The following is a 19,845-nucleotide window of genomic DNA, read 5'->3' as shown; positions in this document are numbered from 1 at the left end:
AGAATAGAATAGAATAGAATAGAATAGAATAGAATTTTTTATTGGCCAAGTGTGATTGGACACACAAGGAATTTGTCTTGGTGCATATGCTCTCAGTGTACATAAAAGAAAAGATACGTTCATCAAGGTACAACATTTACAACACAATTGATGATCAATATATCAATATAAATCATAAGGATTGCCAGCAACAAGTTATAGTCATACAGTCATAAGTGGAAAGAGATTGGCGATGGGAACTATGAAACGATTAATAGTAGTGCAGATTCAGTAAATAGTCTGACAGTGTTGAGGGAATTATTTGTTTAGCAGAGTGATGGCCTTCGGGAAAAAACTGTTCTTGTGTCTAGTTGTTCTGGTGTGCAGTGCTCTAAGCATAATCTTTGACAAAGCTTCACAACCAGTTCCCTTCCCAAACTTTGGTCACTAGACACAGTCATCCCTATCTTCAAAAAAGGAGACCCCAGCTTAGTTGAAAATTACAGACCGATCTCTCTGTGCTGCGTCACCTGCAAAGTCATGGAATCAATCATCAACCAATCCATTACCTCACACTTAGAAACTAACAACCTACTCTCCAATAAACAATTTGGTTTCAGGAAAAAATTATCATGCAACTTACAACTTCTTCACTGTACAAACATATGGACTACAAATCTTGATCAAGGCAAAACAATAGATGCAATCTACATAGACTTCTGCAAAGCTTTTGACTCAATAGTACACGATAAACTTCTCCTAAAACTAAAACCCTATGGCATTTCAGGACCCCTTCACAAATGGATATCTGCATTTCTGTCCAACAGACAAGTGGTCAGAATTGGCAACGCTCTATCAAATTCTGTTCCTGTCAAGAGTGCTGTTCCTCAAGTCAGCGTCCTTGGACCAACACTCTTCATACTATACATTAATGATCTTTGTGACCATATCGCAAGTAATTGTGTTCTCTTTGCTGACGATGTCAAACTATTTAACACCACAGTCAATGCATCTATCATCCAAAAAGACCTTGATCATCTAACCACTTGGTCTAAAACTTGGCAACTCCAGATCTCAACCAGCAAATGCTCAATCTTACATATTGGAAAAAAGAACCCAAACACTAAGTACATACTTGATGGACATTACCTTACAGATGACTCCCACCCCGTTAAAGACCTTGGAGTTTTCATGTCAAATGATCTAAGTGTCAAAGCCCACTGTAACTACATAGCAAAAAAGGCTCTAAGAGTTGTAAACCTAATCCTGCGTAGCTTCTTTTCCAAAAATACTACACTACTAACCAGAGCATATAAAACATTTGCTAGACCAATTCTAGAATACAGCTCCCCTGTTTGGAACACTCACCACATCTCTGACATCAATACAATTGAACGAGTCCAGAAATATTTTACAAGAAGAGTTCTCCATTCCTCTGAAAACAACAAAATACCTTATCCCACCAGACTTGAAATCCTAGGCTTAGAAAACTTGGAACTCCGTCGCCTTCGAAAAGATCTAAGTTTAACTCATAGAATCATCTATTATAATGTCCTTCCTGTTAAAGACTACTTCAGCTTTAATTGCAACAATACAAGAGCAACCAACAGATTTAAACTTAATGTTAATCGCTTTAATCTAGATTGCAGAAAATATGACTTCTGTAACAGAATCATCAGTGCTTGGAATACTTTACCTGACTCTGTGGTCTCTTCCCATAATCCTAAAAGCTTCAACCAAAAACTTTCTACTATTGACCTCACCCCATTCCTAAGGACCATAAGGGGCGTGCATAAGCGCACAAACGTGACTACTGTTCCTGTCCTATTGTTTTTCTTTTCTTTTCTTCTTCCTATATATATATTGATGCTTATACTTCCTAATATTTACTCATAAATATGTTTATATACTATATAATCCTTTTATATGATGATGTGACAAAATAAATAAATAAATAAATAAATAAATAAATAGACTTAAAGTGGTTTTTTGACACAGCTGATATAGAGTCAAATAAAAGTTTGATCTTTTCATCACAAAAGTCTCAACAAAAGATTCAAAAAAGTAAACAAAGCTAAATAGGCTCTCATCTTAAATAACATCAGTGGGATGGTAGGTTGTTTCAAAGGTAGAAGAATCCACAGACAGTTTAAGACATTTGGGAGCCATTCAAGAGCAGTTAGCTCTATCTAGCTATATTGGCAATTAAGACGTTATCCTAGAGAAATTACTACTGTTCTCCTGGAATTAGCAACTGATTATTATAACTATCCCCTCCAAAAATGCTGAGTGTGATCTGTTATGTCTGCAATAAATGATTTGAATGAGAAAAAAAAAAACTTCAGCAGCATCTGAAGGAGCTTTAATATGTGTTAAGAGCATTCCTTTTGTCTTCTCATGAGTTACAGATTAGGACAAGCATTTAGATATTGTAACATGTGTTTTACTTTTTCTTTAATTGCTTGCTCTTTGAAAGTCCATGAGCCCAAGATAGGAGGACTAGGTGAATCAGTTGCATCAGTCTTGATAGGTGTAAAAAGTCCAGTTTCATGCTTTTGAATATATATCACCTTTTACCATGTCCACTTAGTATGTTTTTTTAATGGTTGAGACCTGCTCAAATATCAAAATCATAATTTGCACCCTAAAAAGCATGTTTTGCCATAAACTCTGTTGAGTTTTCCCAAGGAAATCTCTCCATCTTCCAATTGCCTTCCTTCCTTCCTTCCTTCCTTCCTTCCTTCCTTCCTTCCTTCCTTCCTTCCTTCCTTCCTTCCTTCCTTCCTTCCTTCCTTCCTTCCTTCCTTCCTTCCTTCCTTCCTTCCTTCCTTTTTCTTTCGTCTTTAAGCTTATTTTCAATTCCCCTGAGGCTGGTAGACTTAGTTGCAATGGTGACACACAATGAGAGCTGGCGAAGGACCCAACTTTTATTTAGTAGTTTATCCCTGACAGATAAGGAGAGCTCTGACAGCTGTTGATTTTTCGGTTCTGTTTGAAGATCCTATTCTAGTGAATTAAATTTTTTAAAGGAATATTTGATTTACTTACTGACCCTTTTTGTGTTCTTCTGTCTTTTGTTGTTTCTTCTCTCCTCTGTTAAATCCATGCCAATAGTATCAGACAAACTTGTAAGTAATTTCCGAGCATATTGTTTCCAAACAGCCTTAATGTCTTCTACAGACAAATAGTACTGCTCCATTTTATCAATGGGTCTCTCTTCCCCTTCAATTGCAATTCTTTTGTCCAGGAGAAAAAAAAAATCCCTGCATGATGAAACTTGTCCTTACAGAAAGTTCTTAATATTCAATAAATCAATTCAAGCAACTCCCTAAGTAGGTAAGAAAGAAAGCTGAGCACAGGATCTGTTTTGAAAGTGCTGAACCATGACTTAGGCAAATTAATTTTCACTTGGCTTCCAGAGTTCTCAAACCTTTCAGAGATTGCTATTTTGTGATCTCTGTGTAAGCAAACTCTGTATGGAGCAAACTTTGTCTTACACATTGGTATATATATATGTGTGTGTGTGTGTGTGTGTGTGTGTGTTTTCTGAGGTTTTCACGGGTGTTTGTATGTAGGTCTTTGGTTGTTCGGGTTTTCTCCCGTGTAAAATTGGAAGGGTCTTGCCGACGTTTCGACGAAGTGACATTCGTCATCTTCAGGCTTCAGCTTCGTGCTTCTGGGAGCAATGTGCGATAGCAGCTGTTAAAAGGAAGAAACAGCTGCGATCACACATTGCTCCCAGAAGCACGAAGCTGAAGCCTGAAGATGACGAATGAGACTTCGTCGAAACGTCACCAAGACACTTCCAATTTTACACGGGAGAAAACCCGAACAACCAAAGACCTATATATATACACATACATACATACATACATACATACATATATATATATATATATTTTCAGAACATAAAATACAAGCTGGATGACTATGACCTAACAGACAACCCTCACTCTGTCAAAGACCTTAGAGTACACATCTCAAATGATCCAAGTGCCGGAGCTCACTGTAACAGCATTGCTAAAAAAGCATTAAGAGTTGTTAACCTAATCTTCCATAGTTTCTGCTCCGGTAATATTGAACTGCAAACTATGGCATACAAAATTTTTGCCAGACCAATTCTTGAATACCGCTTATCTGTCTGGAACCAGCACTGCATTTCAGACATAAATAAAATTCAACAAGTCCAGAGATATTTCACAAGACGAGTCCTCAACTCCTCTGCTCTCAACAAAATACCTTATGCCACCAGAATTGAAATTTTCAGCTTAGACAACTTAGAACTTCGCCGTCTTCGGTCTGACCTAAGCCTAGTACATAAAACCATCTGCTACAATGTCCTACCAGCCAATGAATACTTCAGCTTCAACCAAAACAATACAAGAGCACACAATATATACAAACTCATGGCAAACCAATCCAAACTAGACTGTAGAAAATACGACTTTAGTAACAGAGTTGTCAACACCTGGAATGCGCTACCTGACTCTGTGGTTTGGATTCTTCCCCAAATCCCCAAAACTTTAACCTTAGATTGTCTACTGGAGACTTCACCCCATTCCTAAGAGGTCTGTAAGGGGCATGCATAAGCACACCAGCATGCCTACCATCCCTGCCCTAATGTTTTCTTTTATTCATACCCTTTACATGTATTTATATTTATGTTTACACTTGTATCTGTCATAAAATACATGCTTGACGAAAAATACAAAATTTAAAAAAAACTTAAAAAAAAACCTCTCCGCCGTATGGGGAGAATTTCTAGGAAGTTGATTAGTTCTCCAGCAATTCTTATTGCAGCGGTCATCCACCATTGCTTCCCTGGAAGCCGACATGTGTTCATTATCAAAATAAGCTGTTGTTGGGATATTTCAAGAGTGAAGAAATACTTCTGATACTGATGTCTAGCAACAGGCAGCTAAAACTTGCTAGAAATCATACTAAATACTAATCTTACAGAAATAGCTAATACGATCATTTTCTAAACAAGGTTCCAGTCATTATAAATTACCTGTATGTATGCATGCGACCTATGTCCCACCTTTTAGCACAAATAGTGTTTCCTCTTCCTACTTTATCCACAAAAGAACTTGTGAAGTAGGTTGGGATGAGAGTGAAAGAAACCTAAATGTGAATTTCCTCATTGCCAGTTCAACAGTATTTTTAGAAGTTTTCATTCATCACAACAGAAGGCTGATACAATTTCTGCTCAATATTATAAAGATAAAATTTGGAAAAAGAAGGATTATTCTACTATTTAAGTAATGTCTATCTCCACATGTATTAAGTTAGCTAAACTGAGATAATACAACACAAAAATACACATATTGGGCATCCATCAATATTTTGATGATTTATGGTTATAGTGACCAGACGTCCTGCTTTTGGCAGGATAATTTGTCCCGCGTCCCGCAGCAATTCCAAAAAGTCCCAATTTTTTTTTGGTTTCACTCCCATTCTGAAAATGGGAGGCGGCAACGCGAGAGGAGGAGGCGGAGAAGGGGGAGTGGCGGAGAAGGGGGAGTGGCGGAGAAGGGGTCGCGAGAGGGAGGAGAGATGCCACTTGACTTCAACCCGAGAGGAAGAGAAGAGCCGAGCCTGCCTGGAAGAGCCGAGAAGAGAGCCGAGCCTGCCTGGAAGAGCGGAGAAGCAGCAGCCGCTCCTCCTCCTTCAGGCAGATGGCAAGACTCAGCGTGCATGCGCAGCCCTCCCCCCCGGTCAATGGTGTCCCGCTTTGCCATCGCTGAAATCTGGTCACTTTATTTATGGTCCAACTCCCAAATTTTATGACATAAGTTTATATTCATACATGAAGCAGCTACATCAGCACAAAATCCTAAATGATAATATTATTCTGGCTCTTCAGAACTGTCATCATGATAAAAATTATTTGCAGTAGGTTTTATTGGTTCATTTTTGTACAACAATTTTGGCAAAAAACTGATAAACGAAGTTAGAATCTTTTTGCATGTGAATATATAAATGTGTACAAAGAACAGGAGGGAAATATTCATCCTAACAAAAAGTAACAACAGACCCTTCAGAAAGTAATATAGATTCTCATCTCAGCCTATAAGAAGCAGTTTAGCGAAAGAGTCTATTAAACATGTTAAGATCACAGTTCTATTTCTGAGATAAGTTTTCATTCTACCTCATACCTGTTCAGCTGGTAACCCACCAATTCAAATGCTGTCACCATTTATTTATTTGACAACTTTTCTATTCCTACGATGGCAGGCATATTTCATAACAGCAATATTACAAACCTTTTGAAAAGTAATTCTTCGTGACTGGTGGAAAAGTGGCAACTATACTGAGGATAAGAAGCAATTTTTATAATCCTATTTTCTCTCTATAACTCACTATGTAAATCTGCCCAAAAAGGTCACTGATTTTTCAGAATAAATTTAATGGGAAGGTTTCAATGTTTTTTTACCTATGGAAGTTTTACCATGGATATTCTTTAAAATTATTAGCAAAAATTAAAAACAAAATATTGCCAAGGAGGTAATAATTATGCTGAAAATAAATAACAGTTTAATGTTTTCATCTTTACATTATTTAATATCTGATCAGGCAATTTATTCTGTAGATTAAGTATATCATTCTAAAAATAAAGTATATATAACTTAATTTATCCATAAGCACATTTTCATTTAAAATCAACAGATTTAATATCTACATTCTGTATCTATACAATGGACTTACTTGTTTTCATTGCTGGCATCATACCGAGGCATGGGGTCAATATCATTACCATTGACATCAAAACTGGCATCTGGGTCCTGTAACCAACAGTGAAGTAAGATGGAAAGAGAAAGGACAGCAGAACCTCATTAATTAGCTATTGATTCATCTAAATTCATAAACCTCAGCAGGTTTTTAAAGGCATGTAATTAGATTAACTCAGATTCCTGTGGTTCTGTATTGGATGCTTGACCAAAATTAAGAATTTAATTGTATTTAGGATATAGAATTGTTCTTAAAGCATCGGTCTCATGAGACCTAGATGAGAACTAATTCATAATCTGAGGACTGCAAGACTGAAGATATGTCATGCATTAATATAGAGTCTATTTTTAATAATTACATTTTAAGTTATATTATGTATAACTTGCTTGTGGTATATTGCACTCTTAGCATTTTCAAAAAATTTGGCTAAGGATCATGGATGCTAAGATCATTAGAAGCATTTTAGAAGCATTCTAGAAGCGTTAGACATCATACTAACATCCTTAGAAAGACTGTAGGTTGACACTACAGACAATATATCTTTCAGAGGGAATCTCATTTCCTAATAAAAACATATTTATTCTTCTTCCCACCCACTCACCCTGGTCAAACTTCCAAGCATTTTGCTCCTAGAAGCAAAAGTGGAGCAAGCTCAGAATTTTGCACTTATTACACCCCTACTTTTGACAGGTGCCCTACACGAGGTCCTTAAAGATTGCTTTTGCTTCTTTGGTGCTAATGGCAGCCCCAAAGAGGGTTTTTCCAGTTTTTACCTTGCAGGATCAAACAAAAAGCTGCTAAGGTACATTTCTTACAGAAAGCTGCTAACCTTTCACCAAGACAACTCTCTAGTCCCTACTCACCTCATCCATCAACCCCCACTGGGAGAAGGCTGTTGGGATGGTACCTCACATTTCCTTTTCTGATTATGCTCCCCCCTCCTTTTTGGAATATAGGGACTTTTTCGTATCACAGTTTTATTCTCCCAAAGCAGTGGTGGGATTCAGCCAGTTCGCACCACTTCGGGAGAACCAGTTGTTAACTTTCTGAGCAGTTTGGCAAGCTGGTTGTTGGAAGAAATCATTAGGGCAGAGAACCGGTTGTTAAATTACTTGAATCCCACCACTGCCCCAAAGCCCAAGTAAAGGAAGGTATACAAAGAGGGGCACACTTTGCTTCTCTTCCCAGCTGTTGTTTTGTTTTGTTGTCAGAGAAGAGATAAAAAAGAACCCAAAGGGAGGCACCTATCTGAGATACCCATAACTACCAATCTAGTGAGGAGGTAATGTTTAGTCCTGGCGGCCTCATTGTAACTTCATCTCCACCCCTTTTGTGGTGAACAAAGGGGCAAACTGCAGCCATTGTTTCTGCTTTCCTCAGCACCAAACAGCTACAATGTAAGAATGTAGAATAAATCAACAATGGCAACCTCAACTCTCTCTCTGCTGGCCAGTCCTTCTTTAACTCTATAATGTAATGCACCACCAAACCCTCAGATGCTAATGCTGGGCAGTCCAACTTTTCCATCCTAGTGACTTCTGCTAGGTGGGCTGAGAGAAATAGATCAGGCGAGATTCTTCATGTTTGTGATCCATGACTATCTGCTCATCATCCCCTCTATAGAAAGTTCTCTATATGGGGCGCCCCTTGAAGAGCACCCGGAGGCTCCAGTTGGTCCAGAATGCAGCTGCGCGGGTTATAGAGGGAGCCACTCGTGGCTCCCATATAACACCTCTCCTGCGCAAGCTGCACTGGCTACCTGTGGTCTTCCGGGTGCACTTCAAGGTGTTGGTTATCACTTTTAAAGCGCTCCATGGCATAGGACCCGGATATCTACGGGACCGCCTTCTGTTACCATATGCCTCCCACTGACCAGTGCGCTCCCATAGAGAGGGTCTCCTCAGGGTGCCGTCAGCCAAACAATGCCAGCTGGCGACCCCTAGGGGGAGAGCCTTCTCTGTGGGGGCACCTACCCTCTGGAATGAGCTCCCTCCCGGACTCCGTCAACTTCCTGACTTCCGGGCCTTTCGCCGCGAGCTGAAGACTTATCTATTCTTCCGAGCAGGACTGGCATAATATGGGTTTTAAATTGGATTTTAAATGGGGGTTTTATATCATGTCTTTTATAGTTTTAATTTGGCCAAGGTTGAATAAGTTTTTTAAATGGGTTTTATTGTATATTAAATTGTATTTTTATCTGGCTGTTAACCACCCTGAGTCCTTTGGGAGAAGGGCGGTATAAAAATTAAATTATTATTATTAATATTATTATTTAGTTATCATACATGTTTGGAAGGAAAGTTGTGAATGAGGCATGCCAGCTTTTGGTTGCATGGATGGATAAAGCATATTCAGGCTACAGAGAATAAAATGAAGGAAGGCTGCATAATGCCCATTTGTTGCAAATCCTGTACTAAGCAATTATTTCTGATTTATGAAAAATAATTGCCTTAATTAAAATAATTTTCATGTGATTCTAATTACACCAAGCTTTTTCATCTAAATTCTTTTCAACACCTATATTTATTTTCAACCTGGATTACCTTCATTCTTGCTAAAAGACATAGCTGTTTAAGTGATTCTAAGAGAACATTACTTGCCTAAAGGAAATATCTCCAAGTGTTGATAAAGGATTTACAAAGACAACTTCAATTATAAGCCCACTTTGAAAATGATACTAAACGTGTATCAGTTACTCTTTTTCATATCTTTAAGGGGTGTAATGGGTGTAAAATTTGATTTTATTTTCTCCATTTTTTCCTGTAGAAAACAGCTGTTTTTTTATTCCAGTCAAAAATGATACAGTTGAATAAGAGGGCAATTTGTATGCATGTGCATTTCAGGCTTGATTTGACTCATATTGATGATCTGAGATTCAAGGGGAACATGATTTGATTTGAGTTTGTGATTCAATAGTTGAGGGCAAACCGATTCAATTCAAAAGTTTGAAATTCAATTTTTACAAATGTCATCGGTTATAATGAGAAAGCATCGAAATGTCTATAAGTGAAATCTTACAACTGGCCAGATTAAAAATTCTGAGAGACGAGAATGTGAATAAAGCGCAAAGCACTGTCATTTCAAAAGAGTTCCAATACATACAGTATAATAAGATGATGCAATTCAGTGATTAGGAAAGAGAAGACGAGGACAGCCAACTGCAAAGTGGCTGGAATTCAATTACAGTGGGGATGAGTGCAAAGTTGGGAGACTTGGAAAAAAGTTTAGGAATAGATCATCATGTTGAAAATCTATGTGAGCACTAAGGGATGAAAACAACTTGGTGGCACATAATAAATCAGTTCAGTGATTGGCTGCTGATATCAAATGTCAGATAGGCTATCACATCATTCAGCATGACCAGATATGGAAATAAAGTTGCAATATTGTATATTGTCTGTAACAATTCATAACTAGAAGAAATGCCATTGGATATGTAGCAAGCAGACGTGGGTTTCACATAATTTTACCACTGGTTCACCATGCACCGAAAATGCATGTGGTATTCCCCACACGCGCTTTGCTCTTGCACGCGGCTTGCACACATGCACGCAGCTTAGAAAACATGGCTAAAAGGATGGCATAGTGCCAGGGAGGGTGGGCGGGGGCTGGTCACCACTACCATTCGCCTGAACTGGTCCGAACTGGCTGAATACCATCACTGATAGCAAGTTTTGAAAGTATTTCATAGCCATTTGGTTTGCTTGGTTGTTTCAAAGGACAACCCTGTTTCAATTCACAAATTTGTTTTGATTTGATTTGACAGATGCTTGGTCAAACTGAGGCACTCCATTGAAACTCTGTGCACACCTACTTTTAAAAAAAAAATCACTTATATCATTTTTTCAGTTTAAATAATTCTGGATATAATAAAAACTACAATTATGTCATGTGCATTTTGATGTCTTTTCAAGAACGATGAAAATTAGGTCATTATGCACATGAAGTCACTTTACCTCCCCAAGGAAACCCTTGATGCTGGGTGAAATTGAAAACATTTTTCTACTGATAGATCATATCCTGTCTGCGGAAGCATTATCCTCTCCCTTTGCTGCCTTCCCCATGCTGTCGTATTCTATATTGAAGTGTGAATCGATTGTGTAAAACAGAATTTAAGGGTATGCAGTGGGTGTACCATGAGAAATAATATTTTTCCTAAATATTGTCAGAATATTCAGTTTAAAGTAGGAAGTGCAGAACAGTGTAGAACATTGCTTAATTTATCTTTCAATGTCCCCCTTCCATCTTTTTAAAGATAAGAGGGGGAAATATAACAGCTTTTAAATTAATCAGCAAAAAGCCTGAGTTGCACTGATCAGCAAATGTCTTGCTCTAAGTTAAAAATATTTTTCATGAACTGCTTACAAAATAAGTTGTTCTTTTTCATCTTGCTTTCTGTAGGATGACAGGCTTAGGATCAGAGGTGGATTTCAGCAGGTTCTGACCAGCTCTGGAGAACTGGTAGTGGAAATTTTGAGTAGTTCGGAGAACCGGTAGTAAAAATTCTGACTGGCCCTTCCCCAGTGGTGAGATTCAAGTAATTTAACAACCGCTTCTCTGCCCTATTGGTTTCTTCCAACAACCAGTTTGCCAAACTGCTCAGAAAGTTAACAACCGGTTCTCCCGAAGTGGTGCTAATTGGCTGAATTCCCACCACTGCTCTTCCCCCATCTATTCTCTGCCTCCCAAGTCCCAGCTGATTGGGAGGAAATGGGGATTTTGCAGTAACCTTCCCTGCAATGCCTACCAAGCCATGCCCACCAAGTCATGCCTCACCCACCAGCCACACCCACAGAACCAGTAGGAAAAAAATTTGAAACCCACCACAGCTTAGGATGACATTGAAGAACGCTCAGGGACTTGGCTTGGTGAGAGACTGTGGTTTGTTATGTATGATCACTGGATCTATGGATATCTGGAGGGCTGGCATCGTTAACTGGCAAACTTGGGCTGCCCTGGAAAGGAGCCCTCATCAATGGCAGGTTGTGACTTGCAGGCACAGTTAGTTATTAAGCAGAAGCAACAGAAGAAGCTGGCATGATGAGATACATTGCCACGGAGACTGGCAAAGCACAGAGAAAGTAACACTCATAGCTTTGCCTTAAAAAGAGGAAAGCTTGTAACTGTCAACTTGGTATCTGTTTATTCACTGTCGAGAACCTTCTGCTTGTTCAAATCATGTGAACTTTAAAAGTAAAGCATGAGCTAAGAGAGTATATTCTAAGCGCTAAGAATTGAATTTAAAATCAGTTATGTCACTAGTATTTGCACGGAAACATGTAACTCCTTTAGAAAAAGCAAGAATGAAGCTAGGTCACATTCAAGAAACTAAGAGAGGGAATGAGACCCAAAGCAATGCTTGTTTTGCCAGCCAATATTGTTTGATAGGTAGAATTAAATGAAGTGATAAAACTGATTAGTCAGTTACTTGGGTAAGTGTTGGAGATTGTAACATATCACTCAAATTTCATTAGTATTCTCTATACATAGAAATGAAATTAAAAGAGCCGAGGTGGCACAGTGGTTAGAGTGCAGTACTGCAAGCTACTTCAGCTGACTGCTAGCTGCCGTTCAGCTCAAGGTTGACTCAGCCTTTCATCCTTCCAAGGTGGATAAAATGAGGACCCATACTGTTGGGGGCAATATGCTGACTCTGTAAACTGCTTAGAGAGGGCTATAAAAAGCACTATGAAGCGGTATATAAGTCTAAGTGCTATTGCTATTGCTACAACATTGGGTATTGATTATAATAAGCATGAATGCTATCCAGTTGGTTTAGACAAACCAGTTATAAAACTTTCTTGGCTTCACTTGGGTCAGGGAGCTGTGTGTACATGCCAGTTCCATGTAGCCCAAGCATGGTGCTTCCTGCTCCTCTTCTGTTTTCTGCAAAGTGCACTTCATAACATGAGACTGTGCAATTCAGCTTACATTGTATTTTTATTAGGTTGCAAGAAGCTTTAATTTACCCCTAGTTGAATGGTGGGGGGGGGCATGCTTGGAGGTTGGGAAAAAGAAAGAATGGAAGCAGGGGCTTTTAATATTTATGTTGTGGAAAAGAAGTAACTACTTAAGGAATTAAAACTAGTTGCTGCCTTATTTATTTATATAACAGCCCAGAATTGGAACAATGAAAAAAAAATCACTGATATGCTTCAAAGCCACAGTTGAGCTTACTGATTTAAAGAAGGTTTTCTGGTTGCTGATTTCTGGTTGTTTATTGAATTCTATGTGTGTGTACTGACTAATAAGCTCTGGTAATGAAAGTCAACCATTCTTGTACTGAACAAATATCAAGAAAAAATTTCTAACTTGCTCATAAATATAATTTCTAAAATTCTTATATGCTAAAAACAATTCTTTAATATTTAATATTTTAGAACAGAGTTGGGATTTTTTTTTTGCTAAGGACTGGATGTTTTCAAGGACATCCAGGAGAAATGAATTACTTTAGAAGGGTGTGTGGCATAAGTGTGACTTAAAACTTATATGTTACCTAATTTTTATTACAAGCATCTGTGGCACATTAAATCTATAGTATTACCCTTCTTCCTATTCTTTCTTCTTATTAATCTTATATATACACCTACAGGTATACCGCTTGTAAAAGAAAATAGAACCAATCATTCCACATTTTCTCTAGACACTTTTAGGAATCTGATGTCAAATCATTTCAAAAGCATTCAATGTATTAAATTACCGTAGTGATGTGGTTAGCTTACCTGCGGCTTAATGTGCTATATGAACCCAACCAGTATGGTTTTTAAACCACGATTTATACTTAATATGTAAACACCCAGCTAAAGCTATTTTCTAAAAATAGCATGATTAATGTGAGTAATTTGATAGGCAGGATGAAGTAAGTTATCGTAATTGTATCAGAAAATGCTGGTAATAAAAAAATTCTGATCTAAACAAAGTGCTGAAATTGAAATGTTCATTGGCAATTAATGCATCATATGATTTAGCTCCTCAAATGTTAATTGATAAATTCATGATGAAATATATACAGTTTTCTAGTAAATATACTTTGAAACTGTATTCTAAGATATATTCAATAGATAGGTAAGAGGAATCTTAGTATTTATAAGCTTGAGAGTAAATTGAAGTCAACTACGGTAGCTTATAAAACAAGACATAGTTGCACAAAGTACAGTATGTGCTAATAAGAGAGATATTACTAGTTAAGAACTCAGTTCACATGGAATATAAACAATTGATCACTTCACTCGGTTGCTGATCCCTGACCTTGTTTATAGTTCAGTTATTTAGTCTTTATTCTTTAGTATTTATTTATTCATAGTAACTGCCTCAGAATACTACATGATCTACAGAGTACACCTTGGTCTACAGATACAGTTTGATTGGATTCTTGGATTTCAACCTCTGCCTTTGAATCCAGTTTCTCCACTTGTTTCTCTAGAGATTCTATACTGTATAAATACACAGGCATGTTTTGTGTTTTATTACTGTCTTTGGATCATAGATCGGAGGCAGTGTATTATTAATTAGCAACAGGTTCTGCAGTCTGAAGCAACATGGACACTCACATAATTCTGCATCAAGTCTGGATGGTTTCTTTCAATGCCATCATCCAAAATGGTGATCACAATATTCTTTCCAGTGTAGCCTCTCCTCCAGGCACCAACAATATTCATATCTGACTGACAAAGATGTGTATTATCACTGCAATGCTAGAGAAAGGGGAGGGAACAAAACAAGGATTGTATGTAATTGATTAGTTCACAAATGCAAGATAAAGAAATATTAACCTTTTCATTAGCATAATCAAATAAATTGTCAATATATACTGATTTATTAAACAGGAGATCAAAAACTAATCTCCTAATTAATAAGCTGCAAGATAACTTTAATGAATGACAAATGAAATGAAGATGACTCAGACTCATTGCTTCTTTTGAGAATCCTTTTTATATGGAGAAATAGTTTTTAGGTAACATTTTGTTATTATACAAGACATATTATATTATCCTAGAATTCATCCCAACAGTTACAAAAGGTCTTTTCTGAGTATTCCTTACCCTGCTGGGAATGCATTTGAATTTTGAACATGGCAAAAGTAGATCATGTCTGTATAAAATAGCATGGAAACACATACAATACATTGTTGTGGTCCACCAGCAGCCTGCTGAGCTAGCACTGGAGTCAGACAGTGAGGAGGCTGGGGAGGAACATGGGCCAGTCCTGGAATCTGGGGAAGGCCCGGACGAGGGATCTGCATCAGAGGCAGAGACGGGGCCAGGGCCATCTGGGAGTTATGTGCAGACTCCGGAGCCTCCAGAGTCGGACAGCAGAGGGGCAGAGGAACAGGAGGAGCCTGTTCCTAGTGCGCGTATGCGCAGAGCTGCCAGAAGGCAAGAACAGTTAAAACAAAAGGGACAACTTGGGAGTAAGGCCTGGAGATGATTAGCCCCTCCCATAAGGCTTAAAAGAGGAGCAAAGGCACGTGGGCCCTTTGCAGAAAAGCAACATTTTCTGCTGGGAAGAAAACTGGGAAATTCTGTTCCCAGTCAGCATCTCTGTTTGATTCTGGATTCAGTGTGGCTTTGCCAGGTAGGTCTTTGGCAGCGTGTCAAAGGAGATACAGGTTGGTGATTATTCCGAAGGACTTCTCCCGAAGGACTTTTTGCAACTAATTGGGACTCAGCTGTGAATGAAAATATTTCACAGCTGTTACAATAAAAGAGGTTTTTGGGACTACTCGTGTGTTTTAATGACTCAGTAAGCCTAGGTCACAACACACATGCCCACACGGACACAAACTTATGGACAAATGCTTATGTGTGGATAAATGGGAGAGTATCAATAGAGTTATGTACTGTATCATCTATGAAATGGTTACTTAGAATCTTATTTAAATTCTCTTCTATTTGAAAAAAAGAAAGAAAGAAAAAGAAAAAAGCTTTTGGCATGTTTAGTGCAGCAGCAGCAAGAGATTAATCTGAAACCAAAACAATTTCTGTGTAAAACTTCAGCTTAAATAGCTTGTTGAACTGAAGCTGGACATAATAGCAAAAGTTCTTGAAGACTACTTTAGGTTAAATGAAAATCGAACCATTTGTATTTTATTTTGTATGGTGTGCTCAGTTACAAAGTCATGAACAGACAATTGTGCACTCATTATCCCCAACCTATCTCTTAACCCTGCAGAGAAAGTGACTCCTTTTAATGAGTATCCCATCGAGGCTCTCGGTGGTTGTGCTTTGCTTCAGCTTCCCTGGAATCAAGGAGAATAAGTAGGAAAAGGAAAAAATAAATTCTTAGAACTAGTATCATAGCAACACTTACTAGCTACAAGAGTTCTCAGAGTTCCTTCATTCTTGTTTTCCTATCCCCTTTCATGCTTCCACTCACAGCTCTATACAGTACAGTAGAATATGCTAGTATTTTGGAATGTGTAAAGTTGGCCAATAGGACTCCATTCCTTCTTTCCTCTATACAACTTCACACAATCAATAAATTTGTTTATTTAATGTTTTTCCAAAATGATTGTTGAAAACATCTCTGAATAATGTATACGTAATTGTATTGTATTAATTGTTCATTTGCCAAATTAAAAATGAGCTAACTAAATGAATTGTTTGTCTGCCTTCTCTTTCCATAAAATCTCCCCGTTCCTAATAACAAAACAAAACCCAACCCCACTACTATACAGATGCTTTATTAAACTGTTTTCAGTTTTGATTTAGAGAAAAAATAGTTTAAAGGAATACAGTTATCATACATTTTGTGAGACCAACAGTTAAGATCATAGTCGTTAAAGATTCTTACAGATTAGGTGAGTAATGAACACCTTCCTTCCTTCCTTCCTTCCTCCCTCCCTCCCTCCCTGGAAAACAAATTGATGCAAAAATTGAAGATGTAGTTCAATAGTTAGAGAAATCTTTCTTAGTAGCTATACTGCATTAAAATAAAGTTAAAACAATCCTTCTACCCATGTTCTCTTGCACCCTCATTTTTCACAGAAATTGATTCCAAAATTGATCCTACTCCCCAAAGAAAGAAAGCCATTCTCAGTTTTCAGTCTGTGAATAGGTCTCCCATACTTTTATCTTAAAGGAAAATAGGCAGAAAAACCTCCTTGGTTTTTCACTCCCAAATTCATGTGCCTTGGCTTCCAGGTTTTATTTACATTAAAAAAAAAAACTGCCTATAGGAGCTTACTAAGAAAAATGACATATTTCTGCTCTTTGCCTCAGACGGGCCCTGTGCTTTGATTTGTAGAGAGGGTGTGAGATTATAAACCCTGTTTCCTTGAAAGGATTTGGAAACCTGCCAGAAGACAGTTTCTCTTTTCTTTTGTGATGTCAGCAAGCTCAGCAGGCTGTCCTTGCCTGAACCTTTTCTTCTTCAGCAATATCTTTACTGCCATTAGCAAGCTTTCTTTAATGTGCTTGCAAACAGGCAAAATACATCCAGGCTAAATCAAATATCCATGAATCCATTCAGTATTTTTTTACATTTACAATGATACAGGAAACAAAGGCTATCAATACTACTATCTTCAGAAAATATGAGCGGGTTGACTAGCTGTACATATGTCAGTGAGCAAGGACACACCCATGTGTGGTGTTTGGACCCAGAAGCAAACTGGAGTTCTAGTGCAGGTCACAGACCAGCAGTAGAACCCAAGAATTGCCCACACAGCTGCTTTCTTGTGCCAGCTATAGCTTCTGGATACACTTTGCGGGTAACCCCATGTATTCCTATATTTCAGATTGGTGGTAGAAAGCTAGTGCATGGAGGATGCAGCCCTACCTGGGATACAGAAAGGATTATAGCATCATTAGCATAAGGGAGGAAGGATGGTTTCGTGGCCAAGAGAAAGAGTTGAATTCTGCTTGAACAATATCATTGACATAAAAAAATAATGGGGGGAGGGGGAGGATACATCTCTGTTTCTCTCTCTGAAAACTTTTGATTGAAAACTTTTCAGGCATAGGGGGAGGTTGTTCTTGAAAATTATGCTTAGTTTGCTGACAGCCTACCAACCACATTTAACATGCCATTCAATATCCTTTGTTGTATCACCTTCCATTGAGATCTGTTGGCCAAGGTATATGTCTAGTTCTTCTCCAGATATATATTTTCCCTTTCTTTAGTGAATTTATTAAACATAACCTGTTGCCAGTATAAAGTGCCTTCTTGAGCTAAAACTGACTGAATCCCTCTGCCCCACTCAGCCCACTGACAAACCCACTTCTTCTGTTTCAGGAATGTTTGCGAAATTCTGAGGCATCAGTGATTTTGACAACTAGAGGATGCAATTTCTTCATACCTTTTTTTGTTGAGTGGTTGGTGTCAAATTATCCAGATAAGATTTGAGATGAAAGTAATAAAAACTGTTTTAGGATAACCAGTCTTTCCATGATAGTTAATTTTCCATGATCTGTTAATTTCTTGAGAGGTATGAAAAAGCATTTCTCTCCTCCAAGGTTTCTTCTGGTTAGTCTGGTGTTCTTTAATTGAGACTTGCTTATTCAAGCTTCAAGGGTCCCTTTTCAGTAGGGGAAGTACTCTACAGTTACTATATAGTTACACATCTTGGTTCTGTGCCAGCTTACAGAACTAGGAAACCAAGCTTGACAGACAAGTCAGGAAATACTCATTTTGGATAATTTTGGCACAGAACAAGATGCTTCTTCATTTTAAGTAACAAAAGCAAGATAATTAAAATGAGGAATTTAATGTAATTCTGCAGCTGCCCTGAAGGGCAGGAAATCAGTCTATTGCTTTGGGATCCACCTGGCATAAACAAAAATTGGCTCAAAAAGAAAGTGGCTGATTTGGGTGAAGTTTGTCTACACTTGTTCTTTGTTGCTAACAATAAGAAGAAATGTATCTGTTTGAAGTATATATGAGGACGTAAGACTCATCTTAAGAGGCATAGTAAGATTCTGAATACTGGTTGATGAAATTATTTCTGGCTTCTCTAGGTGCATCCTAGTTGGTGTTCATAATGCCTTATAGCAGAAGTCTTCCAACTTGGCAGCTTTAAGACTTGTGGACTTCAACTCCCAGAATTCTCCAGCCAGCTATGCTATGCTGGCTGGAGAATTCTGGGAGTTGAAATCCACATGTCTTAAAGCTGCCAAGTTTGAGGACCTCTGCCTTATAGAGACTGAGATAGAGAATAGATGTAAAGCTCTACGTAGCACATCCATTTTTATTGATAGAATAATTATGTTAATAATTCTATCTGTTCTACCAGATAGAACAGCCTTTCAGCCTGAAACAATGCTGCTTGGAAAGTCTGATATCAATCTGGTTTTCCATACTGTTTGCATGCCCAAAAAGATATGAAACTTTTGTGTGGAGTGGAAGAAGTAATTCATAATCAAATAGTGGGGATCCAGATCCAATTTCAGCAGAGTTTAGGGGATCAAAACAATGACTTAGAGAATTGCCTCCACTTACTGAAATTACTGAGTTGCTTTTCAAAGGAAGAGTTAATTCACTGATATTCAGTTGTTGGATTACCTGAATTTGACTCTGCCAGTCTTCTCTCTGTTTGTCCTACACAGTGGCTGTACAAGGCTCATTTGGCTCATTGAAGATGTTTTGGAGGCCTTTAACTGGTTTTTTCACTTCTAAAAAAATCTTCTACAAGAAATTAAATGCTCCTCACTTCCAGCCATCAAAATGGTATCATCAGCACTTCTCAGTAATTTTAATTCCAATCTGATTCCTTCTAATCCAGCATTTCTCTGGATATTTTTTGCATATGTTAAATGAAGAAGATGACTTTATAGAACTCAGTACACTTCTTTCTTCATTTTGAACAATTTAGGTGGTCCATATTATGTTCCATCATTTTGCTTATCATGTCAATCATTAACAGATATATCAGGTGTCTTGGTATCCACCTGTTTTGCACATTTATTATGGTCTACATAATAAAAAGACTTTGCATCGTCAGTAAAGCAAAAAATATATATGAAAAAATAGATATGCCAAGATTGCTAAATTTCCCTTGCCTTTACTATTATCCAGTGGACATTAGCAATGTGTGTCTGGAGCTTCTGCCTTCTCTGAATCCAGCATGTATCTTTGGCAGTTGTCATTCTACTATTGAATACCTCTATCTATCCCTTTTATTTTAAGAAATGGATA

At 37.9% G+C, this 19,845-nt stretch overlaps 1 protein-coding gene across 4 annotated transcripts in view; it reads right to left on the bottom strand.

The window, feature by feature from the left end:
* PCSK5 (proprotein convertase subtilisin/kexin type 5) overlaps positions 1–19,845 on the bottom strand; it is a 179,784-nt gene that overhangs the window by 97,553 nt on the left and 62,386 nt on the right. For all 4 annotated transcript variants that reach the window (XR_009153591.1, XM_058170467.1, XM_058170466.1 and 1 more), the window contains exons 4-5: positions 14,262–14,405; positions 6,688–6,764 (exon numbers count right to left, since the gene is read on the bottom strand). Coding sequence is in view for 3 of the 4 variants with exons in the window: in XM_058170467.1 (XP_058026450.1) it covers positions 6,688–6,764; positions 14,262–14,405 (221 nt within the window). In the remaining variant the exon portion in view is untranslated. The remainder of the gene's footprint in view (positions 1–6,687; positions 6,765–14,261; positions 14,406–19,845) is intronic.

The sequence above is a fragment of the Ahaetulla prasina genome, chromosome 2 (assembly GCF_028640845.1).
Source record: "Ahaetulla prasina isolate Xishuangbanna chromosome 2, ASM2864084v1, whole genome shotgun sequence".
Taxonomy (NCBI): domain Eukaryota; kingdom Metazoa; phylum Chordata; class Lepidosauria; order Squamata; family Colubridae; genus Ahaetulla; species Ahaetulla prasina.
The sequence above is the reverse complement of the archived record's forward strand: the minus strand, read 5'-3'. Positions and strand labels throughout refer to the sequence as shown.